The 26815-nt window shown below is 31.9% G+C and overlaps 1 protein-coding gene across 3 annotated transcripts in view; it reads left to right on the forward strand.

The window, feature by feature from the left end:
* Positions 1–26815, forward strand: part of Magi (membrane associated guanylate kinase, WW and PDZ domain containing protein magi) — a 136653-nt gene that overhangs the window by 106829 nt on the left and 3009 nt on the right. For all 3 annotated transcript variants that reach the window (XM_073955964.1, XM_073955963.1, XM_073955966.1), the window contains exons 3-5: positions 15935–16127; positions 19079–19781; positions 19850–21838. In XM_073955964.1, the coding sequence (XP_073812065.1) occupies positions 15935–16127; positions 19079–19781; positions 19850–21838 (2885 nt within the window). The remainder of the gene's footprint in view (positions 1–15934; positions 16128–19078; positions 19782–19849; positions 21839–26815) is intronic.

The following is a 26815-nucleotide window of genomic DNA, read 5'->3' on the forward strand; positions in this document are numbered from 1 at the left end:
GTCTTCTATTGATAGTAGACCTCATAAAGGGACCTTCTATTGATAGTAGACCTCCTGAGGGGTATGCTATTAATACTAGACCTCTGAAAGGGGACTTCTATTGATAGTAGACCTCCCAAAAGGGGTCTTCTATTGATAGTATACCCCCTAAAGGGGTCTTCTATTGATAGTAGACCTATTAAAGCGATATTCTATTGATAGAAGGCCTCCTAAAGGGTACTGTTTTGATGGTAGACCTTCTAAATGATCTTCTACTGATAATGGACTTCCTAAAGAAGTCTTCTATTGATAGTTGATCTCATATAGGGGTCTTATATTGATAGAAGGCCTCCTAAAGGGACTTTTATTGATAGTGGACCTCATATAAAGGTATTCTATTGATAGTAGACCTCCGGAAGAGGTCTGCTATTAGTACTAGAGCTCCGAAAGGGGACTTCTATTGATGGTAGACCTCCGGAAGAGGTCTGCTGTTAATACTAGAGCTCCGAAAGGGGTCTTATATTGATGGTAGACCTCCGAAAGGGATGTGCTATTAATACTAGACCCCCGAAAGGGTTTTCTATTGATAGTAGACCTCCGAAAGGGGTCTTCTATTGATAGTAGACCTCCGAAAGGGGTCCTCTATTGATAGTAGACCTCTTAAAGGGATCTTCTATTGATAGAAGGCTTCCTAAATGGTACTGTTTTGATGGTAGACCTTCTAAATTATCTTCCATTGATAATGGGCTTCCTAAAGAGGTCTTCTATTGATAGTAGATCTCATATAGGGGTCTTTTATTGATAGAAGACATCCTAAAGGGGAGTTTTATTGTTAGTGGACCTCATATAAAGGCATTCTATTGATAAGAGACCTCCGAACGAAGTCTGATATTAATACTAGACCTCCGAAAGGGGTCTTCTATTGATGGTAGACCTCCGAAAGCGGTCTGCTATTAATACTAGACCTCCTAGAGAGATCTTCGATTGATAGTGGACCTCCTAAAGGGGTCTTCTACTGATAGTAGAACTCTTAAAGGGTCTTCTATTGATAATAGACCTCCTAAAGGTGTCTTCTATCGATCATGAAGAGGTCCTTACTTGATAGTAGACCTCCTAGAGGTGTCTTCCATTTATAACAAACCTCATAAAAGGGTCTTCTTTTGATAGTGGACATCATGAAGAGGTCCTTACTTGATAGTAGACCTCCTAAGTGGTCTCCTATTGACAATAGACCTCCTAAAGAGGTCTTCTATTAATAGTGCACCTCATAAAGGGGCCTTATATTAATAGTGAATCCCAGAAATGGGGCTTTTATTGATAGTAGACCTCCTAAGGGCGTCTTCTATCGATCATGAAGAGGTCCTTACTTAATGGTACACCTCCTAAATGGTCTTCTATTGACAATAGACATCCTAACGAGGTCTTCTATTAATAGTGCACCTCAGAAAGGGACCTTATATTAATAGTGAACCCCAGAAATGGGTCTTTTATTGATAGTAGACCTCCTAAAGGCGTCTTCTATTGATAGCGGACCCCATAAAGGGGTCCTTACTTGATAGTAGACCTCCGAAAGGGGTCTTCTATTGATAGTATACCTCCTAAAGGGGTCTTCTATTCATAGAAGACCTCCGAAAGGGGTTTTCTATTGATGGTAGACCTCCGAAAGGGGTCTGCTATTAATACTAGACCTCCTAGAGGATCTTCTATTGACAGTAGACCTCCTAAGGGGTCTTCTATTGATAGTAGACCTCATAAAGGGGTCTTCTTTTTATTGTGAACATCATAAAGAGGTCCTTACTTGATAGTAGCCTTCTTAAAGGGGTCTTCTATTGATAATACCTCTCCTAAAGGGGTCTTCTATCGATAGTGGACCCCATAAAGAGGTCCTTACTTGATAGTAGACCTCCTAGAGGGGTCTTCAATTGATAGTAGACCTCCGAAAGGGGTCTTCTATTTATAGCAAACCTCATAAAAGGGTCTTCTTTTGATAGTGGAATTTATGAAGAGGTCCTTACTTGATGGTAGACCTCCTAAATGGTCTTCTATTGACAATAGACCTCCTACTGAGGTATTCTATTGATAGTGTACTTCATAAAGGGGCCCTATATTGATAGTGAACCCCATAAATGATTATTTTATTGATAGTAGACCTCCTAAAGGGGTCTTCTTTTTATAGTGAAAATCATAAAGAGGTCCTTACTTGATAGTAGACCTCAGGGGTCTTGTCTTGTGAACATCATAAAGAGGTCCTTACTTGATCCTAATGAGGTATTCTATTGATAGTATACCTCATAAAGAGGCCTTATATTGATAGTAGACCCCATTAATGGGTCTTTTATTGATAGTAGACCTTTTAAGGGGTTCTTCAATAGATAGTAGACCTCCTAATTTGTCTTCTATTGAGAGTAAACCTCCTTAAGGGTCTTTTATTGATAGTAGACTTCCCAAAGGGGTCTTCCATTGATAGTAGACCTCCTAAGGGGGTCTTCTAGTGATAGTATGGCTTCTAAATGGACTTCTTTAAATAAAAAACCTCCTAAAGGGATCTTCTGGTGATAGTAGGCCTCCTAAAGGGGTCTTCTATAAATAGAAAACCTCCTAAAGTGGTTTTCCATCGATAGAAATGGGGTCTTTTATTGGTCGCAGAACCCCCAAAGGGGCCCTAAAGGTATTTTCTATAGAAAGAAGATTTACAAAATGAAGCTTATTAGTCATAATACCTCCTAAAGCTGACTTCATTACATGAAAGAACTCTTTGATAAGACCAAAAATGTGTCTCATAGAAGTAATGGCATTACACCCCAAGTCTTTTTGGACGCAATCTGTTTCAGATAATTTAGAGTCGATTGAGCAATGTCCGTCCGCCTGTCTGTCTGGCTGGTTCAAAATTTGGCATTCGTTGTATTTTGTTCAAACTTAGTTTAATTTCGAAAATGGACCATAGCGGTCCACACCCCCACAAAAGTTCAAAAATTTTCGAAGGTAGTAACCGAATTGGTCATAACTTTGCATATGGTAGTAATACTTTTAGGCATAGATCGGGTTCGAATATGGACTACAAGGATTCTTTCGGGTACCTCCCACACAAAATTTGGGAAAAGTGAAGAGCCCCTCTCGGATTTTTTCAGCAGCTTGTACTTGCGGCCCCTTTACCACGGTACAGTTTTTTTTTTCAGGGACAAGTCCATACTTTCTTAGGGAATTGTTTAAAAGCTCCAAAACACTTTGACGGCACCAACTAAAATGGCAAATCCGCAAGATAACTCTCGCAGGGAGTTTCTGATTGGTCCAAACTAGTCTAGTCATGTATCAGGTTGGAATATAGTCCCGTCTTTCGGGTATCTCCCATACAAAATTTGGAAAAAGTGCAGTTTAACAGCGCATATCGGATCGTTTTAATTTTGCTTTCCAAAAAGTTATTCTTACTGGCGCTGTTACAACTGAACAATTTTTTCGGGGCTAAGTCCATACTTCCTGATATAATGGCCCAAAACCACCAAAGCGTTTTCCATGGGTAGATAGTCTGTTACAGAATGTTTTTGAAGAAAAACATCTTCGCAAGAGTTCTTCTGTAGACAAAACACATTCCTATGTGGTCTCTTGTACATCGAACACCTCTTAAAAGGGGTATGCTATTGCTTCAGTGAAGAGAGGTCTTCTGAAGAGATTCGTTTTGCCAAAACATCGAATCCACGACTATATACATATGTATGTGTGCAAAGACCCCTTAAAAGGCGTCTTCTAGAGATTGAAGAATTTCTTAAGGACTCTTCTTTTGATAGAGTTTCTCTTAGAGGGTTCTTCAGCAGATAGAAGACCTCCTAAAGGTGTCTACTATACATAAAGGACTTTCTAAAGGGATCTTCTATGGATAGAAAAAAAAACATAAAGGGGGCTTTTAAACACATTAAACCTCCTAATAAATTCTGCTATCAATGGGTAAGGCACAGATCCTCATCAGATCCCTTGTTTTTTGGATTTTCATCCCATACAATAAACGCAAACCTTCTGCAATCTCTCTTTCTTTATGTTACTTAAGCGAATATGGTTTTTGGATGTAAAATTTCCTAAAACAAGTAAGAAAGTATCAGTCAGTTGTGCCGACAGAGATATACCCTCAGCCTCGGACCTAAAGAAAAAAAGTAAACACTATTGGGGTTAGTTATTCTGAACGAAATTTCGCCGTGAGTTTTTTCACTTTGTCCTTTAAGTTGAAAGGGCGGAATAACAAAACTCATGGGGAATTTTCTTTCAGAATAACCCCCTATACTTCTGACGTATAGAGATTTTTTGGGTTTTTAGACAATTTCTCAGGAATAATGGGCTTGCCCCCGAAAAAATGCAACGTCGTAATTAGGGCAGCATATACATGTTACTAAAAAAATTAAAAACGATCGCAGACGAGTCCTTAAACTGCACTCTTTCCAAACTTTGTATGGGAGGAACCCGAAGGAGTGGTCCGATGTAGTCAATATTCGGGCATAATCCAAGTCTGTAAGAAATAATATGATGTACAACGTTTGGACCAAATCGGTTTCCTCCTTCGAGGGTTATCTTACGTACTACCCAGTTTAGTTGTGGGAGATATGACGGAAGGAGTGGATCGATATAGCCTATCTTTGAACTTCAACTAAGTTTGAACATAATATTTTGATACCCAAATTTGTTTGTTCCTATCAAAATTTATATACCCTCTTTAGCCTAAAGGCTGAGGGTATAAATATATGAAAAAAAATCATTTTGGGAGCTCCAGTCTCTCCTGTTACAAATAACTCCATTTGTCTTTGTTGAAAAAATCGATTTGTAGTCTATTGCAATTTGATCGAATTAAACCCACTGTGCAGTATAAGAGTATAACTTACCTGTTATTTATCTGTCAGTTTTTAGTAATTAAAATTGTTTTTATAGTTTTTATTTTGGTGGTTATAAATAAATCTTTAGCTATAATTAGGAAAGGTGAGAGAGAGAGTCAAGTGTTTGATGTTTATTTTTCTCCCACTTAGTGGGGGTCAGAGGTGGAAGCGAGTCGATGTTCGGTCGGCGGCGCGCCGCCGCTTCTCTTTTTTTAAGGTTTCAGCCCGCCGCCGATTACATCGGCTCAAATCGGCTAAAAATCGCCGCCGTCAACTCGATTGCAGATGGCGCGCGCCGATATTTTTTATCGTTGTAGTCGATTTTGCCCATAGATTTTAGTTGATTATCTGATTTAGCCGAAACTTTGCATATCGTAATTTTTTTCACAAACGTACATCAAGTTCCAAGAATTTACAAGGTACCTAATTCGCAAAAGTTCGACATTTTTGTTCAAGTCCAGTCTAAGGGCTGTACGAGGAACGTTTAATATTTTTAGCGAGATTACTTCTTGTGGTCTACAGCGATATAATGTTCTCAGTTCCTAAGTCCATGTCTACTGGCATAATGGTCCAAAAGTTCTAAAAAATCCACGGTGAGCAACTAAAGTGCCTGACGGACATAGCTATGGAAAGGAGTGATTGCGACATTGGTCCAACCTTTGCGCATCGGGAGCAATTTGAATGTAGTGGCCGGATATACATATTTATGACTGTAAGTTTACAAAAATTTAATTTGATCGGGGATTTGAGATTTTCTCCTATGGACAGATGGAAAATAATTTCTGAGTCCGGCATCGTATTATTTCTTTCGCACTTAAATCAAGTGCGAATTTGCACTATATCGATCCAACTATTACTACTTCTACTCAAAATTTTTAAAGCTGTGCGGTTTAGTGACATGTCTAGGATACAACGGCTCCTTGTCGTTTCTATTACGACAGTATAGTTTTACTTACTGAAGTTAAGTTGTAAAAACTCTATAGCCATCTTAAATGATGTCGATTTAGGCCTAACTTACATACATATGTCAAATTCGAAGATGGTCTATATCGGCCCACCTCATCCTGTATCTCCCATACAAAAGTTCAAACATTTAGGCATAAGAACATGTTGCGTGTTCTCGGATAAAATTTAAACTTTATTTCGTATAGTTCTCACAGTACTGTGAAAATTTGAAATGAAAAATATTTCCTTTATAATTTTTTTCATTTGACAGTTTTTTCCCATGGTAGAACAAGAAAAGGTAGCAGCAATACCCAGCTGACTGAACTGGGTTGTAGTGTTAGTGTCAAATTTCATATGACATGTAATACATTCATTTCTATTTCGATGTACATTAGGGATATATATTTTTTGAGAAAAAAATATATCATTCGGAAAAAACCATTTCCCAGAAAGACTTCTTCATATCAATGATATGTAACCTCCTCCAAGTTCGAACGATAAGCCGCGCAGTAAATCACCGCTTGTAGAGGCGATACAACGTTTGATAATATGTTAGGTATTTTGTTAAAATTTAAAAAAATAAAGCCCTAATAAACATGTGCTTCTTTGATTTCTAAAACAAAACATTGAAACAGCTTCTCCTTTTTCTATGAATTTCCAGCGACCCCAAACTTTTCTGCAAGAATTCTACTTTCTGCGAGAATTTATGCATTTAGTGGAATGATGTGGAACCATAAAAATTGAAAATGTAACGAATTTTCATTCATGTTTTCCAAAATATTCAACCAAATGTGAAAAATTATTAGTTTTTTAAATTCCAATAATTTATAGACATTTCCTTGTTTTGTTTACAAATACAACTGGCAGTAACGTTACAAACAAAAACAAATTCCTTTGTGGTTGTTGTTCGAGTTGTATTTGTTGTAGTATTAACTTTACCTTGTATTTGTTCTACCATGGTTTTTTCCTTTATAAAAGTTTTCATTTCACATTTTCATAGAAACAGAATTGAGCCCCAGTATTGTTTTGCGAAAACAACCCATACATACATATGTCAGTTCGGCACTTATTGCTGGAGGACGGTGACAAACTCGAACCCTTTCATAATTTAGGAAAGGAATTTAGGGACTTCCATGATATTGGATACCAACATATCCGCAATTCTTCCAAAATCTAAAATGATCACATTACTCCTGAAAGAAGATCTGTCATTGCTTCGAATGGAATATTGTGTTTTTTGAGTACCGGCACACAGCTCAATAGAACATCGAAATCTATCTGAAAAATTGAAAATTTTCCTACTTTAAACAATTTTTTCTTTATAAATTTATAATAGTTACAAACTGATTACATGTTTTAGTAGAACAACAAAAACATTAAGAATATTTCCTCCCCACGATCTCTCAAAAAAAAACTTTTCTTTACGGCAATTTGTGTACTACAAAATATGGCAAAATAAGCCGCCAGTCGGTAAACTAATCGGCGCGCCGCCGCCGATTGTCTGTCAAATGTACTGAGCGAGCGAGTCGAAAAACTGGGTCGGCTTCGTTGTCTGGTGGGGGTGGTTCACCAAAAACAACAACAACACTGCCGCCAATAACTATAACATCAACAAAACTAGTTATACCCAACACACAACAACAACAAAACACGAAATAATAAACACCACAAATTTAAAGTTTAAATTTTTAAACCTAGAAAGGTGAGAAGAGTCATTGATGATGGTGATGAGAGGGAGAGAGGGGAGCCCCCTTAAGCACAATATAACAATTTTGAATGCATGATTGACCGACCGACCTACCATTCTAAAGAGCCACTAACATGAAACAAACTTTAACTAAACCATAAATGCAAAGCGCGCAAAGGATGTGTGTGTTAAAACGGAAAAACGAAGAAGAAGAATGCCAGTCTGTAAATGATGTGACAAACATTCAATAAATTAACAATTTATAATAAGTTTTTAACTAAATGAACTAATGACCCACATAAACACACAGACACAACACACATACACAAACATAAACAACAAATTTTGCTAAGAGGAAATTCATTAGAATTTCAATGGGGCATTAAAAGCGATTTACAAACATAGATATGAGTGGATAGTTAAATAGATGGATGAATGATAGGAAAGAGTGGGGAAAGGGAGGTGATGTTGAAGAGGGTCATAATACAAACATTGTAGAAATAAATTAATGAAAGTCTAGGAAGAAGAATGCAAATTAATTGTTGCCAAGAGTCTGTCGGTCGGTCTCGGCTTGTCATCTTACAAAGAATATCATTGTTGTTTGCCAATGTCATTTCCTTGCTCCTCTACTTGTCTCTTCTGTTTGTGGAGATGGGAAATGATGAATATTTGATCGGCTTTTTTTCAATCAACAGCAAGAACATCAATGTATAAGATACCAGTAGTAGTTGTCGTTAAGTTTTTAATGATTGGCAACAATAACAACATTATTGTCATAATCATTATTATTATCTTATGACCAAGTGAGAGATGGAGGAGACACAAAAGATTTTACATGGATTATGAATTTTTCAATATAAACATTCTTTTAATTTATAAATTCATAATTAATCATTTGGAAATTTTAGATGATTGATTTATATACCCTTAGTTGCTTTGGTTAATTGGCTCCGTCTCTCTATGGATGGTTGCCGGAAGGTACAAAACAGTTGACTATTAATTACTGTTGTTTTTATACCCTCAGCCTTTAGGCTAAAGAGGGTATTTACACTTTGATACGACCAAAAATGTGCCTCATCGAAATAATGGTTTTAGACCCCAAGTATGTTTGTACGATATCCGTTTCAGACAATTTTGAGTAGATCTAGCAATGTCCGTCCGTCTGTCTGTCTGTCCGTCTGTCTGTCTGTCTGGCTGGCTGGTGCGCACGATAACTCTCGAACGGATCAATCGATTCGGTTCAAATTTTGGGTATCGAAATATTTTGTCCAGATTCGATTTAAGTTCGAAGATGGGCCATATAGGTCCACTCCTTCAGGTACCTCCCCCACAAATGTTCAAAAATTTTCGCAAAACTTGTGCGCACGATAACTCTTGTAGGGAATAACCGATTTGGTCCATACTTTGCACATCGTGTAATTTCTACCAAACTTAGATGAGGTTCCAATATGGACTCAATCGGTCCACTCCTTCGGGCACCTCCCACACAAAATTTCGGAAAAGTTCAGTTTAGGACCTGGTCTCGAATCGCTTTGATTTTTGTTTACGCAAGTTGTATTCGCTGTCCTCTATACGACGCTGTAAGTTTCATTAGGGGCAAGTCCATACTTCCTGAGAAAATGGGCCTGAAAGTTACAAAAAACCCTATGACACCGTGTTAGTGGTTGGAGCGCAAGATAACTCTCGAACGGATCTGCCGATTCGGTCCAAAATTTGGCTTTCGTAATATTTTGTCCAAACTTAGTTTAAGTTCGAAGATGGGCTATATCGATTCACTCCTTCCGGTACCTCCCCCACAAAAGTTCGAAAATGTTCGGAAAATTTAAGCGCAGGATAACTCTTGAATGAAGTAACCGATTTGATCCATACTTTGCACATCGTGAAATTTCTACTAAACTTAGATGAAATTCCAAAATGGACTCAATCGGTCCACTCCTTCGGGTACCTCCCACACAAAATTTCAGATAAGTTCAGATTAGGACCTGCTCTCGAATCACATTGATTTTTGTTGCAACAACTTGTATTTGTTGCCCACCATACGGCGGTACAAGTTTCATCAGGGGCAAGTCCATTCTTCTAGAGAAAATAGCCTGAAAGATGCAAAAAGCCCCTATAACACCGTGTGTAGTGGATGGAGCGCAAGATAACTCTCGAACGTATGTGCCGATTCGGTTCAAATTTTGGCCTCCGTAATATTGTGTCCAAACATAATTTAAGTTCGAAGATAAGCCATATCGGTCCACTCCTTCAGGTACCTCCCCCGCAAAAGTTCAAAAATGTTCGGAAAAATTGTGCGCACGATAACTCTTAAGGGGAGTGACCAATGTAATCCATACTTTGCACATCCTAATATATCTACCAGATACAGATCAGGTTCGAATATGGACTATATTTGTCTACTCCTTCTGGTACCTCTCACACACAATTTCGGGTAAGTTCACTTTCATTTTTGTTGAAGCGATTTGCATTCGCTTCCTCCATTACGACGGTAAAAGTTTTTTCAGGGGCATGTCCATATTTCTTAGGAAAACAGCCCGAAAGGTTACAAAAATCCCTATAACTCTCGAACTGTTCAACCGATTTGGTCCAACATTTGGTCTTCGTCATATTATATCCAAACTTAGTTTCATAGGGCAATACCGGTCCACAACTTTTAGGACGATATCACTTGAATGGGGCAACCAATTTGGTCTACAATTTGGATCTCCTAATATTTTGTCAAAATTTAATTGAACTTCTAAAATGGCCCATATCGGTCCTCCCTAAAGGTACCTCCCCCACAAAGGTTCAACATTTGTGTCTTAGTGCAGTTAACTACTAATCCACATTTTTGTAGGCAAGTTCAAATGTCGCAAAAGGGCCACAAAATTCTGAAGAGACCTTAAATACATTCGATCTGTCCGTAGGTGAAAGTTTCACTTCACATTGGCTGAGGGTATTTATCTGTCGGCAAGGCCGACTGACTCTTTTTTACTTGTTTTTATTAATGACAAGTCAAACGCCTTCAAGTCAATACAATTGGAATGTTGGATGAGTTTTGAAAACATAGAGTGAAAACTTTAGGAATTAGCGATAACTTAATTCGGGAAACGTAGTTTATGGCCCTTAAAATTATGAAATAAAATCCTTGATAAATATTTTATAAAATTCATGTTTCAGGTTCTTGAAAACACATTTAAAAAAATCGTTGACAAATAATAAAATCCTTAAAAAATATTTAATAAAATCCTTGAAAAATATTTAAAAAAATCTTTGAAAAATATTTAATAAAACTCTTGGAAAATTTTAATAAAACCCTTGAAAAATATTAAACAAAATTCTTGAAGAATATTTAAAAAAATTCTTGAAAAATATTTAATAAAATACTTGAAAAAATATTTAATAAAACTCTTGAAAAAATATTTAATAAAATTCTTGAAAAATATTAAATAAAATTCTTGAAAAATATTTAACAAAATTCTTGAAAAATATTTAATAAAATTCTTGAAAAATATTTAATAAAATTTGAAAATTCTTGAAAAATATTAAACAAAAGTCTTGAAAAATATTTAATAAAATTCTTGAAAAATATTTAATAAAATACTTGAAAAAATATTTAATAAATTTCTTGAAAAAAATTAAAAAAATTTCTTGAAAAATATTTAATAAAATTCTTGAAAAATAATAATTGAAATCTGGAAAAATATTTAATAAAATTCTTAAAAAATATCTCTAAAATCCTTGAACAATATTTAATAAAATTCTTGAAATATATTTAATAAAATCCTTGATAATTTTTAATAAAATCTTTGACAAATATTTAATAAAAAATATCTCTTGAAAAATATTTAATAAAATCCACGCGTATGGACCCTAAAAAATATTTAATAATATCCTTCAATAATATTTAATAAAATCCTTTAAAATATTTTATTTAGTAACATTTTTGAAAAATATTTTATAAAATACTTGAATAATATTAAATAAAATTCTTGAAAAATATTTAAAAAAAATCTTTGAAAATTTTTAATAAAACGCTTGAAAAAAATTTAATAAAATCCTTGAAAAATATTAAATGAAATTCTTGTAAAATATTTAATAAAAGCCTTAAAAACTATTTAATACAATTCTTGAAAAAATATTTAAAAAAATCCTTAAATAATATTTAAAAAAATTCTTGACAAATAGTAATTAAAATTCTTGAAAAATATTTAATAAAATACTTGAAAAAATATTTAATAAAATTCTTGAAACATATTTAATAATATACTTGAATAATATTTAATAAAATCCTTGAAAATATTTAATAAAATTCTTAACAAATATTTAATAAAATTCTTGAAAAATATTTAAAAATATACTTGAAAAATATTTAATAAAATCCTTGAAAATATTTAATAAAATTCTTGGAAAATATTAAATAAAATACTTGAAAAAATATTTAATAAAATTCTTGAAAAATATTTAATAATATACTTGAATAATATTTAATAAAATCCTTGAAAATATTTAATAAAATTCTTGAAAAATATTTAATAAAATACTTGGAAAATATTTAATAATATACTTGAATAATATTTAATAAAATTCTTGAAAAATATTTAATAATATACTTGAATAATATTTAATAATATACTCGAATAATATTTAATAAAATCCTTGAAAATATTTAATAAAATACTTGGAAAATATTTAATAAAATCCTTGAAAAATATTTAATAAAATCCTTGAAAAATATTTAATAATATACTTGAATAATATTTAATAAAAGCCTTAAAGAATATTTAATAAAATACTTGAAAAATATTTAGTAAAAGCCTTGAAAAGTATTTAATAAAATTCTTGAAAAACATTTAATAAAATTCTTAATAAAAATATTTAATAAATTCTTGAAAAATTTTAAATAAAATTCTTGAACAATATTTAATAAAATCCTTGATAATATCTAATAAAATACTTAAAAAAATATTTAATAAAATTCTTGAAAAATATTTAATAAAATTCTTGAAAAATATTTAATAAAATTCTTGAAAAATATTTAATAATATTCTTGAAAAATATTTAATAAAATACTTGAAAAATAATAAATTAAACTCTTGAAAAATATTTAACAAAATTCTTGAAAAATATTTAATAAAATTCTTAAAAAATATTTAATAAAATTCTTGAAAAATATTTAATGAAAACCTTGAAAAATATTTAATAAAATTCTTAAAAATTATCTCTAAAATCCTTGAACAATATTTAATAAAATTCTTGAAATATATTTAATAAAATCCTTGAAATTTTTTAATAAAATACTTGGAAAATATTTAATAAAATCCTTGAAAATATTTAATAAAATCCTTGAAAATATTTAATAAAATCCTTGAAAATATTTAATAAAATCCTTGAAAATATTTAATAAAATTCTTGGAAAATATTAAATAAAATACTTGAAAAAATATTTAATAAAATTCTTGAAAAATATTTAATAATATACTTGAATAATATTTAATAAAATCCTTGAAAATATTTAATAAAATTCTTGAAAAATAGTTAATAAAATACTTGGAAAATATTTAATAATATACTTGAATAATATTTAATAAAATCCTTGAAAATATTTAATAAAATACTTGGAAAATATTTAATAAAATCCTTGAAAATATTTAATAAAATCCTTGAAAAATATTTAATAATATACTTGAATAATATTTAATAAAATCCTTGAAAATATTTAATAAAATACTTGGAAAATATTTAATAAAATCCTTGAAAATATTTAATAAAATCCTTGAAAAATATTTAATAAAATCCTTGAAAATATTTAATAAAATACTTGGAAAATATTTAATAATATACTTGAATAATATTTAATAAAATCCTTGAAAATATTTAATAAAATACTTGGAAAATATTTAATAAAATCCTTGAAAAATATTTAACAAAATTCTTGAAAAATATTTAATAAAATTCTTAAAAAATATTTAATAAAATTCTTAAAAAATAATTAATGAAAACCTTGAAAAATATTTAATAAAATTCTTAAAAAATATCTCTAAAATCCTTGAACAATATTTAATAAAATTCTTGAAATATATTTAATAAAATCCTTGAAATTTTTTAATAAAATCGTTGAAAAATATTTCTTGAAAAATATATAATAAAATCCACGTGCATGGACCCTGAAAAATATTTAATTAAAACCTTGAAAATATTTAATAAAATCCTTGAAAAATATTTAATAAAATTCTTGAAAAATATTTAATAAAATCTCTGAAAAATATTTAATAAAATCCTTGAAAAATATTTAATAAAATTCTTGAAAAATATTTAATAAAATTCTTAAAAAAATATTTAGTAAAAGCCTTAAAAAATATTTAATAAAATACTTGAAAATATTTAAAAAAATCTTGAAAAATATTTAATAAAATTCTTGAAAATATTTTTTAATATTCTTGAAAAATATTTAAAAGAATTCATGAACATATTTATTAATATTCTTAAAAAATATTTAAAAGAATTCTTGAAAAATATTAAAAAAAAAATTTTGAAAAATATTTAAACAAATCTTTGAAAAATATTTAATAAAACCATTGAAAAACATTTAATAAAATCCTTGAAAAATATTTAATAAAATTCTTGAAAAAATATTTTATAAAACCCCAGAAAAATAAAAACCCTTGAAAAAAAAATTATATAAAATTCTTGAAAATATTTAAAATAAAAAATATTTAATAAAATTCTTGAAAAATATTTAAAATATTAAATAAAATTCTTGAAAAAATATTTAATAAAATCCTTGAAAAGTATTTAATGAAGTTCTTGAAAAATATGTAATAAAATCCATAAAGAATATTTAATAAAAACCTTGAAAAATATTTAATAAAAGTGTGGAAAATATTTGATAAATTTCTTGAAAAATATTTAATAAAACCCATGGAAAAATATTTAATAAAATCCTTCGACAATATTTAATAAAATCTTGAAAAATATTTAATACAATTTTGAAAAAATATTTAATAAAATCCTTAAAAAATATTTAATAAAATTAATTAAAATTTAATAAATCCTAGAAAAAAAAAATTAATAAAATCCTTGAAAAATATTTAATCAAATTCTTGAAAAATATTTTATAAAAGCCGTGAAAACTATTTAATAAAATTATCGAGAAATATTTAATTAAATCCGTCAATAATATATAATAAAATTCTTTAAAAATATTTAATAAAATCCCAGAATCCTTACAAAATATTTAATAGAATCCTTGAAAAATATTAAAAAAAAAGAAATCTTGAAAAAATATTTAACAAATTCCTTGAAGTATTTTTAATTAAATTCTTGAAATTTTTTTTATAAAATTTTTGACAGATATTTAGTAATTTTCTTGATAAAAAATTAGTAAAATTTTTGAAAAATATTTAAAAAATCTTAAAAATATTTAATAAAATCCACGTGTGTATGGGGCTTGAAAAATATTTAATAAAATTCTTGTAAAATAAATTATAAAATCATTGAAAAAATATTTAATAAAATCCTTATAAAATATTTAATAAAATTCTTGAAAAATATTTAATGAAAACCTTGAAAAATGTTTAGTAAAAGCCTTGAAAAATATCTAATAAAATAAGTGAAAAAAATCTTTAACAAAATCATTGAAGAATATTTAAAAAAATCTTGAAAAATATTTAATAAAATACTTGACCAATATTTAATAAAATCCTTAAAAATATTTAATGAAATCCTTGAAAAATATTTAATAGAATCTTTGAAAAATTTAAAAAAAGCCTGTAAAAAAAACCTTGACAAATATTTAAGAAAATGAAATATTTTAAGAAATATTTAATTAAATTCTTAAAAAATATCGAATAAAATTCTTGAAAAATGTTTAATAAAATCCTTCAAAAATATTTAATAAAATTGTTGAAAAAATGTTTAATAAAATTAAAAGCCTTGAAAAATATTTAATAAAATTCTCGAAAAAATATTTAATAAAAAACTTGAAAAATATTTAATAAAATCCTTAAAAAAATGTTTAACAAAATTCTTGAAAAATATTTCATAAAACCCACTTTTATAGGCCTTTTTATTTAATAAAATTCTTGAAAATATTTAATAAAAATTCTCAAAAGATCTTTAATAAAATTCTTGAAAAAATATTTAATAAAATATTTGAGAATTATTTAATAAAATTTATGAAAATTATTAAAAAATCTTGAAAATATAAAATATAAAAAAGGCCTTTAAAAATTTTTAATAAAATCCACGTTTATGGGTCTTGAATAATATTAAATGAAATCCTTGAAAAATATCAGTTATATTTAAGAAATCACCTTTCAGTCTCTAAAAAAATATTCTAAAAAGTTAGAAGTTTTTGGATTTGATAGTCTCTGAAAAATATTTCAAAAAAAATTCACGTATTTATTGATTATTTTAATTTCCTATTTTATTTTGGTCTTCTTTTCAATTTTATTTTTCTCTTCTTCTTCTTCTTCTTGTTCTCTTCCAGAAAATCTACTACAAAACAGCTACAGCAATGGCAGCATTAGTGGCAGTACAACAGGCAGTGAAACTGGAGGTGGTGGCACTGGAACAAATTCCAGTAGTCACATAGAACAAGATGATCCAGGTGATGGTTTGGGTCCATTGCCACCTAAATGGGAAACGGCCTATACGGAAAGAGGTGAACTGTATTTTATAGAGTAAGTATGCAACAACAACAACAACAGCAGCAACTGCAAATGTTAGATGTGTTTTTAGGTTAAGAGTCAGGGCCACATAAAAGAAGTCATCATATATAGATAGAAAACCTCCTGAAGGGGCCTTTTATGGATAGAACATAGCGTTAAGGGGCCTTCTATGGATAGAAGTCCTCCTAAAAAGGGTTTCCAATAAATGTAAGGCGTCTCCTAAATTAGTCTTCTATAGATAGAAGACCTCATTAAGGGGTCCACATAAAAAGTGTCATCATCTATAGACAGAAAACCTCCTCAAGTGGTCTTTTATGGATAGAACATATCGTTAAGGGGCCTTCTATGGATAGAAGTCTTCCTAAACAGGTCTCCTATAAATGTAAGGCGTCTCCTAAATTAGTCTTCTATAGATATATGAACTCATTAAGGGGTTCTCTATAAATAGAATGCCTTACATAGGGGTCCTATGTAAACAGAATAACTTCTGAAAGGTATTCTATAAATAGAAGACCTTCTATAAACATAAGGCCTCCAAATAGAAGTCCTGCTAAAGTAACCTTCAATAAATAAAAGACCTTCTAAGGGGATTTTCTATCAAGAGAAGATTTCTTAGATGGGTCCTCTACAAACGGAAGACCTCCTAAAGGGGGTCTTCTACAAACAGAAGACATCCGAAAGGGGTCTTCTATAAACAGAAGACCTCCTAAGGTTTCCTTTTATAAAGAGAAGACCACATTAAGGGGTCCTCTATAAACAGAAAGCCTCAAAATGTGATCTTCTATAAGTAGGGACCTCCTAAAGTGATCTTCTATAAATAGAAGACCATCTAACGGGAGTCCTCTATAAATAGAAGACCTCCTAAAGGGGTCTCTTATTTATAGAAGACCTCACAAAATGGTTCTATATAAACAGAAGGCCTTCTAAAGGGTATTCTTCAAATAGAACACCTTCTAAAGGTGTCTTCTATAACCATAAGACATTTTAATGAAATTCTCCATCAACAGAAGACCTCTTCAAAGGGTCATCCATAAATAGAAAACCTGCTCATGGGGTTATCTATAAATAGAAGACCTCATAAGTGGCTCCTCAATAAACAGAAGACCTCCTAAAGGGATCTCCTATCAATAGAATGTCTCATAAAGGAGTTCTCTGTAAACGGAAGACATCCTAAAGGGGTCTTCTATAAACAGAAAACCTCCTAAAGGGGTCTTCAATAAATAAAAGACCAACTAAAGGGTTCTTCTATACACAGGATATTGAAGACCTCCTAAACGGGCCTTCTATAAATAAAATACCTCCCAAAGAGGAAATGGAAGACCTTCTACAGTGGTCTTTGTAAACAGATGACCTCCTAAAGATATCTTCTTTATATATAAGACCTCATAAAGGGTATTCTATAAATTGAAAACCTCCTAAAGGGTTATTTTATAAATGGAAGACCTCCTAAGGGGATTTTATATAAATAGAACCCCTCCTAAAGCGGTCTTCTATATACAGAAAATTTTCTAAAGGGTTTTTCTGTTATAGAAGATCTGATAGAGGTTTTCTATAAACAGAAGACCTCCTAAAAGGGGCTTATACAAATAGAAGACCTTGTAAAGGAGTCTTCTAGATATAGAAGACCTCTAAAGAGGTCTCCTAGAAACAGAAAACCTCCCACAGGAGTCTTGTGTAAACAGAAAACCTCTTAAAGGGCTCTTCCTTAAATGGAAGACCTTTTTAGGCGGCCTTCTATAAATACTAGAACCCCTTAGAACCCCTTCTAAAGATTGAAGACCTCCCCTCTTGAAGGGGTATCCTAAAGACCTCCTAAAATGGTCTCCGAAAGAGGACCTCTATAATTAAATGACCTCCTAAAAGGGTTTTCTATAAACAGAATCCCTCCTAAAGGGGTCTTCAATAAACAAAAGCCATTCTAAAGGGGTCTTCAATAAATAAAAGGCCAACTAAAGGGTCTTCTATAAATAGAAGACCTCCAAAAGGGGTATTCGATATATAGAAGACCTCCTATAGAGGGTCTTCTAAAAATAGAAGATCTCTTGAAGCTGTCTTCTATAATTCAAAAAAAAAAAAAAAAACTCTTTAAGGGTTCTTCTATAAATGGAAGGCCTCTTGGAATGGTATTCTATAAGAAGACTTCTTGAAGGGATTTCTATAAATAGAATCATTTTTGAGGGTGTCTTCTATAACGGAATACCTTTTAAATGAGTCCTTTTTCAATAAATACCTCCTGAAGAGGTCCACTATAAATCTTAAAGGGGTTTCTTTAAATAAAATAAGTCTTGAAGGGGTCTTCTATAAAAAAAGACCTGTTGAAGGGGTCTTCTATAAATTGAAGACCTCTTGAGGGAATTTTCTATGAATAGAATACCTCCTGATGGGGTCTTCTAAAAATGTAAGACTTCCTAAAGGGCATCTTATAAATAGAAGATCTCTTTGAGGGGTCCTAGATATATAAAACACCCCTTTAAGAGCTTTTCTAGGTCTTTTTAGGAGCTTTTATTTCTGAAGATGACCACTTGAGGGAATCTTCTATGAATAGAATACCTCCTGAAGGGGTCTTCTATAAATGTAAGACTTCCTAAAGGGCATCTTATAAATAGAAGATCTCTTAGAGGGGTCCTAGATATATAAAACACCCCTTGAAGAGCTTTTCTAGCTGCAGTAGGCCTTTTTAGGAGATCTTATTTTTGAAGATGACCACTTTTCCACATTTTCCATTTAAAGAGGTCCCCATTTTCTATCTACAAAATCCTCTTTGTGGGCTTCTATTTATAAAAAGTCTTCAATCTACAGAAAATCTCTTTTGGAGTTTTTTTTTGTCTATAGAAAAATTTTACGAAGGTCTTCCACCTATAGAAAATCTCTTTGGGAGGTCTTATAAATCATCCTGATTGAAGAATCTATTGCGAAATAACAAAGAGTAACAAAAAAACGTCTTTTATTTTCTTCTCCCCTAGTCACAATACCGGCACCTCCCATTGGTTAGATCCAAGGCTATCAAAATTCCAAAAGAAATCCCTAGAAGAATGTACAGAAGGTGAACTGCCGTATGGCTGGGAGAAAATTGAAGATTCTCTATATGGGACCTATTATATAGATCATGTTAATCGTAAGACGCAATATGAGAATCCAGTACTCGAGGCCAAACGACGGGCAGCAGAACAGAAACAAAATCAGCAGCAGCAACAACAACAGTCGGCTCAAGCACAGGCTCAACAACAACAACAGCATCAGCAGTCATTGCAAAGACCCCAAACTCCCTCGTCGTCGAGTGTCTTAAATGGCACAGGTGCTAGCATCGGCCTAAGTTCGGTGTCCTCAGCCTCAACGTTATCTACAGTGGATATTTCACAAAGGGCAATGCAACCACCACCACCTATGATGACCCATCCGGAATCCAATAAAGGCATGTTACCGTATAAATTTACACGCAACCCTGCCGAAATGCAGGGAGAACGTATTACCACCACACTATTGAAATCGGCCCGTGGATTGGGTATTACCATTGTGGGTGGAGATGGTGATGGTGTGGAGGAATTTCTGCAAATTAAATCAATTGTGCCCAATGGTCCGGCTTGGCTGGATGGTCAACTGCAAATGGGTGATGTTTTGGTGTATGTCAACGATACATGTGTCCTGGGTTTTAGCCATCATGAAATGGTGAGTGGAGAAGTTTCCTTAAGGAAGGTTTCTTTAAAATGTTGCTAATTCTTCTTTTTTTCTTGTAGGTCAATATCTTCCAATCTATTATGGTGGGTGACACAGTCACTTTGGAAGTTTGCCGTGGTTATCCCTTGCCTTTTGATCCCAATGATCCCAACACTGAGGTGGTTACCACCATAGCCGTAGATGGCTTAAGTAATGAACCAGAAAAACAACGACGCATGCTAATGGATCTCAACATGGATGGTAACTACAACTTCCTGGACATTTCGGCGGCCAGCAGTAATGGCGGCGGTGGTGGCACTAAACATAATTTAAGTACCAGCAGCAGCAGTGGGGGAGGTGGTGGTACCTTGGACAATAGTGGTTTTATCCTAATGAAAAAGCCAGAAGTCCATACATTTTCCATTATCAAAGGAGCCATGGGTTTTGGTTTTACCATTGCCGATTCTTCGTATGGGCAGAAAGTGAAAAAGATCTTGGATCGTTCGTGTTGTCGTGAGTTGCAGGAAGGTGATATTCTTCTCGAAATTAATGATCACATGGTCAGGAATAAGTCGCATCAAGATGTGGTACAGATTTTAAAAGATTGTTCCAAAACCGAACCAACCATTGTAAAGATACAAAGACCGGTCAACTCCGTGAGTGGCACCTCACCAAATGGCAACGGCAGTGTTGGCAAATTGCGCAAGAATTTCTTGGGTGGTACAACAAGTATTGGCAACAATGCTCTGTTTCGTAGCAAAACACCCACAGCAGATCTCTACAGTACCATGCAAAAGGAAATTCTGCCCATACGACCAAAAACTCCGCTGGTGGATACAAGGAGGGCAAGAGTCAAGACACCCAACATGGAGTTAAGTGAAGACAATGAAGTGGCGGCGGTTAACAATAAGTCCAATGATTCTGATTCTATGGAACGGTCTTTGGCGGAGAGTAAGTCTCACCTAACGGAGGGTAGTAAGTCACAAAATTCCCTATCCGAATTGGATGCCATTAATCATGATATTCCACCCTTTATGGATCCATATCCCAAAATGGTTACCAGTTTAAGTGAGCGTCTGGCAAGTGTTACCATGCAAAATGATAATGGTTTGGGGGGAGGACATAGTGGCGGAGTCCCATCCACGGGCTATTTAAGAACCACAGCATCTGGGGTGGCCAATTATGAAAACCAAAGTGATTATGTGAGTGGTGGTAGTGGCAACTATAGCTCCATTTATGGCCTATCACAAATGCCACCCACCATGAGTCCTTTGAGTGGGGCCCTATATGGTGCTTCGGCGGGTGTATCACCGGGTGGCGGCTTAATGGCTCCGGCGCCCAATAATTATCATCATCACCATGAGTCGTGTTTTTGTTACGATTGCCAAGACTATCGGAATGGTCGGCTCAATCAATTACACGCAGGGCATCCACAGGCACAACAACCATCTCCTCGTGGTTACTATCCTCCCAACAGTTATAACAGCGGTCAAGCACACCCAGCCCAATATTCTCCTGCCTCCTCAGCAAGCCTTCAAGCAGCCCACATTCAAAATGAACGGATGCAGAAGAGGGTAAATGAATTGCTAAATGATAGGCGGCGTGTGGGATTCTCGCCCTTGGAACAGCAGCATCATCATCCTCATAGTGCAGGGGTGGCCGGTTACTCACCCTCCTCATCTACCCAGTCACAACATCTTGCCCATAATTCCTCCATAATGGGCCATCATGGCCAACAGACAGCACTAAATAGCTGGGGTAACAATCATCCTGGAGGAGGTTATAATATTCTACAACCGGCTGCAACGGACATCATGCACCATAATGGCGGCGGTGGTGGTGGTGGTTATCCCATTTCATCAGATATCATTGATTGCTCTGGGGAGCAATCTGTCCTCTCCGAGGTCACCTTGCAACGCCAGGCCTTGGGTTTTGGTTTTAGAATTGTTGGTGGCACCGAAGAGGGATCTCAAGTTACGGTGGGTCATATTGTACCTGGTGGAGCGGCAGATAATGATCATCGCATAACAACCGGTGATGAAATTCTCAGCATTGATGGTATTAATGTGGTAAGTGCAGCATGTCCCCAAGTCCGATAAATCTCAGGGCAACACCAATCATTATGTCACCTACCTACCCATCCTTCACACATTTCCAAATTCTTCCTTTCCATTTCTTTTCATCAGCCTAAAAGTTATTGAGTGTGGATAAATCGAAACATAAAAATTGGATAACTTCGGATATAAAATTGAACATTCGGATAAAAAAAAAATAATTATGAAACTCGTTTTTGGATAAGTCAATAAAAGGTGTGGATAAAATTTTGCCATTTAAAATAAAAATTTGGAAAACTTAAATAAAGGTGTGGATAACATTTTATCTAAAAAATAAAGGGCTTGGATAATAATAAATAAAAGGTGTGGATAAAATTTGAATATTTTTGCATAATTTTTAATTGCAAACATAACATTTAACAACTCAATATAAGCTTTGGATAACACAATAACAACAATAACTGCTAATTTAACTAATGGATAACATTTTTAATGGACTTTATGTGTCGCGGATAACATTTGGATAATTGATAATTGGCATGGATAACTTAAAAAGGCTTTGGATAATGGTTAAAACGAGCGGATAAAATTTTTTAACCCAGCTATAATCTCAGATAATGTTAGGATAACAAATAAATATCACGGATAAAATTGGGATAATATTCAGATGCCGTGAATAATATTTGAAATCTTAATTTTAGACTCGGATAACATTTTTAAAGACACGGATAATATTTTTAAATGTCATTTTAGGCTTGGATAAGACGTAAATAACGAATAATATAACATTTGGATAATAATTAGATGCCATGGATAACATTTTCAATTTTAAGTTTAGTCTCGGATAACATTTTTACAGACGCGAATAATTTTTAAATGCTTTTTTCAGATTCGGAAAGCTTTTTTAGATGCGGACAATATTTCAAAAGTCAAATTTGGACCCGGATAAGACGTAAAATAGTCGTGGATAATATTTTAAATGCTAATTACAGGTTCGGATGGAAATGTTAAAGGCTGGGATAATATTTAAAATTTTATTTTTACCACGGCTACAATTTTGATCAATATGTAGAAGACTCGGATATATCAAGGTGATAGTCCAAAAGGGCGGATAATTTTTTAAATGCTTATTTCAGACTCAAAAAATATTTTAAATGCCAATTACAGGTGCAGATAAAATTTTATAAGTTGGGATAATATTTAAATTTTAAAATTTTATTTTACCACGGATAAAATTTTAAATTTTTTGATAGTCCAAAAGGGCGGATAATTTTTTAAATGCTTATTTCAGACTAAAAAAAAATCTTTTATATGTGCGGATATTTCAAATGTAAATTTCAGATTCGGATAAGACTTTAAAAGTCGCGGATAACAATATAAATGCTAATTAGGGGTTCGGATAAAAATGTTAAAGGAGGGGATAGTATTTAAAATTATATTTTTAACAAAAATAAACTGTTGATCAATAATTCGAAGACACGGATAAATCAGGGTGATAGTCCTAAAGTTGTATATATTAAAAATATATTTCAAATATTTATTTCAGACTCGGATAAAACTTTAAATGGGCCGGCCATGTTAAACATGATCGGAAAACGTTTAAATTATTTATTCCAGCCTTGGATAATATTTAAAATATAAATATAAGTCTCGGATAAAATTTTGAAAGAGCCGTACAACTTTTAAAAATGTAATTTCAGACGCGGATAAAGCATTAAAAGTTTCGGATAATGTTTATAACTTTAATTTCACGCTCGGATAATACTTTCGGTGTTAATTAATAAGATACGTTTTTATCAGTACGGCAAGGATAATTTTTAAAATGGTAACATATCTTTTTATAGGTGCGGATAAAATTTCAAATGTTAAATACAAACTCGTATAAAGCTTTAGACGTCTGCGGTAATATTTTAAATGACAATTTTGGATTTTTTTGAGTGGGGATAATTGTTTGGAATGTGAAAATTTTAATTTCGTTCTCTGATAATACTTTCGGTGTTTAATAAATACTTGGATAAGTTTTTATAGTTACCAATAATATTTCAATTGCCAATTTCCGACCCGGGTAAAGGGTCGGATAATATTTAAAATATTAACACATCTTTTTATAGGTGAGGATAATATTTCAAATGCAAATTTCTGACCCGAATAAAAACTTGAGAGGTCGCGAATTATATTTTAAATGACAATTTTAGATACAGATAAAAAATTAAACTCGGATAATATTATAAAAAATTAATTTTGGACTTGAATATTATTTAAAATATAAATTTCAGTCTCAGAAAAAGGTTTTCAAAAGTGATCATAACATTTTAAATCTGAATTTCAGACCTGGATAAAACTGCAAAAGGGTCGGATAATATTTAACATATTAATTTCAGGCTCGGATAATATTTTAAATGTAAATTAGATACTTGGATAAGGTGTTGTAGGTGCGGATAATATTTTCAATGCCTATTTCAGCCTCGGATAAAATCTCTATAGGCTTGGATAATAGTTAAAACTTAAAATTCAAATCCGGATATTATTTCAAAAGGCTCGGATAACATTAAAAATGTTAATATACCCTCGAATATGTTTTTATAGGTGCGGATAATGTTTTGAATGTAAATTACAGACTCGGATAAAACTTTAGAGGTGGTGAATAATGTTTTGAATTCCAAATTTAGATACGTTTAAAAATTGAAAGAGCGAATAATATATTAAATATTTGCTTTAGGCTCGGATAATATTTTAGATATATATAAATGTAAGCCTCGTATGAGGCAAATGTGAATGTCGAGACTCGGATAAAACGGATAACGTTTGAAAATTATAATTTCAGACTAGGATAATACTTTAAATGATTTTTTAAATATTTGGATAAGGTTTTTTAGTTACGGATAATATTTTATATGACAATTTAAGTTTCGGATAAGTTTTTATAGGACTGGATAATATTTAAAACATACATTTCAGACGCGGATTTGACTTTAAAAGGCTCGGATAGCATTTTAAATGTTAACACTAACTCGAATACAGATGCGGATAATGTTTTAAATACTAAATTCAGTTTTGGATATAATTGTAAAGAGCGGATAATATTTGAAATGTCGATTTCAGTCTCCTATAACTTTTTTACAAGCTTGGGTAATAGTTAAATACCATATTTGAGCCTCGGATAATGTCTGGTTTAGAAGAAAATGACTTGGATAATAATTTAATACCTTATTTGAGTCTCGGATAATGGTTGGAAATTTATAAAAAGGCGTGGATAAAGTTTAGATAAGAAACAATAAGCTCGGATAAAAGTTAAACATCTTATTTAAATCTTGGATAATGTTTGGAAAACATTTAATAAGCGCGGATAATCGTTTGGTAGAAATAGAAATATGTTAAAGCCTTGGATAATTGGCAGAGAGCTATTTAGATGTTTGGTTAATAGTTTAGTACTACATTTGAGTCTCGGATAATGTCTGGCTAAAAAGTAAAAGTAGCGGATAATTGTTTAAAAGCTTTTTTAAACCTCGGATAATGTATGGATAAGATATAAAAGCATGGATAATAGTTTAAGATATATTTAAAGACTCGCTTAATGTTTGGATAATAATTTAATGCCTTATTTGAGTCTCGGATAATGGTTGGAAATTTTTAAAAAAGATAAGAAACAATAAGCTCGGATAAAAGTTTAACATCTTATTTATATCTCGGATAATGTTTGGGAAACATTTAATAGGCGCGGATAATCGTTTGGTAGAAATAGAAATATGTTAAAGTCTCGGATAATAGTCAGATAGCTATTTAGATGTTTGGATAATAGTTTAGTGCTATTTTTGAGTCTCGTATAATGTCTGGATAAAAAAGTAAAAGTAGCGGATAATTGTTTAAAAGCTTTTTTAAACCTCGGATAATGTATGGATAAGATATAAAAGCGTGGATAATAGTTTAAGATATATTTAAAGACTCGCTTATTGTTTGGATAATAATTTAATACCTTATTTGAGTCTGGGATAATGTTTGGAAAATTATAAAAAGGCGTGGATAAAGTTTAGATAAGAAACAATAAGCTCGGATAAAAGTTAAACATCTTATTTAAATCTTGGATAATGTTTGGAAAACATTTAATAGGCGCGGATAATCGTTTGGTAGAAATATAAATATGTTAAAGCTTTGGATAATAGGCAGAGAGCTATTTAGATGTTTGGATAATAGTTTAGTACTATATTTGAGTCTCGGATAATGTCTGGATAAAAAGTAAAAGTAGCGGATAATTGTTTAAAAGCTTATTTAAACCTCGGATAATGTACGGATAAGATATAAAAGCGTGGATAATAGTTTAAGATGTATTTAAAGACTCGCTTAATGTTTGGATAATAATTTAATGACTTATTTGAGTCTCGGATAATGGTTAGAAATTTATAAAAAGGCGTGGATAAAGTTAAGATAGGAAACAATAAGCTCGGATAAAAGTTAAACATCTTATTTAAATCTCGGATAATGTTTGGAAAACATTTAATAGGCGCGGATAATCGTTTGGTAGAAATATAAATATGTTAAAGCCTCGGATAATAGGCCGAGAGCTATTTAGATGTTTGGATAATAGTTTAGTACTATTTTTGAGTCTCGGATAATGTCTGGATAAAAAGTAAAAGTAGCGGATAATTGTTTAAAAGCTCATTTAAACATCGGATAATGTATGGATAAGATATAAAAGCGTGGATAATAGTTTAAGATATATTTAAAGACTCGCTTAATGTTTGGACAATAATTTAATACCTTATTTGAGTCTCGGATAATGTTTGGAAAATTATAAAAAGGCGTGGATAATGTTTAGATAAGAAACAATAAGCTCGGATAAAAGTTAAACATCTTATTTATATCTCGGATAATGTTTGGAAAACATTTAATAGGCGCGGATAATCGTTTGGTAGAAATAGAAATATGTTAAAGCCTCGGATAATAGGCAGAGAGCTATTTAGATATTTGGATAATAGTTTAGTACTATATTTGAGT

Source organism: Musca autumnalis, unplaced genomic scaffold (genome assembly GCF_047663935.1).
Source record: "Musca autumnalis isolate F117 unplaced genomic scaffold, ASM4766393v1 scaffold_5, whole genome shotgun sequence".
NCBI classification, from domain to species: Eukaryota; Metazoa; Arthropoda; class Insecta; order Diptera; family Muscidae; genus Musca; species Musca autumnalis.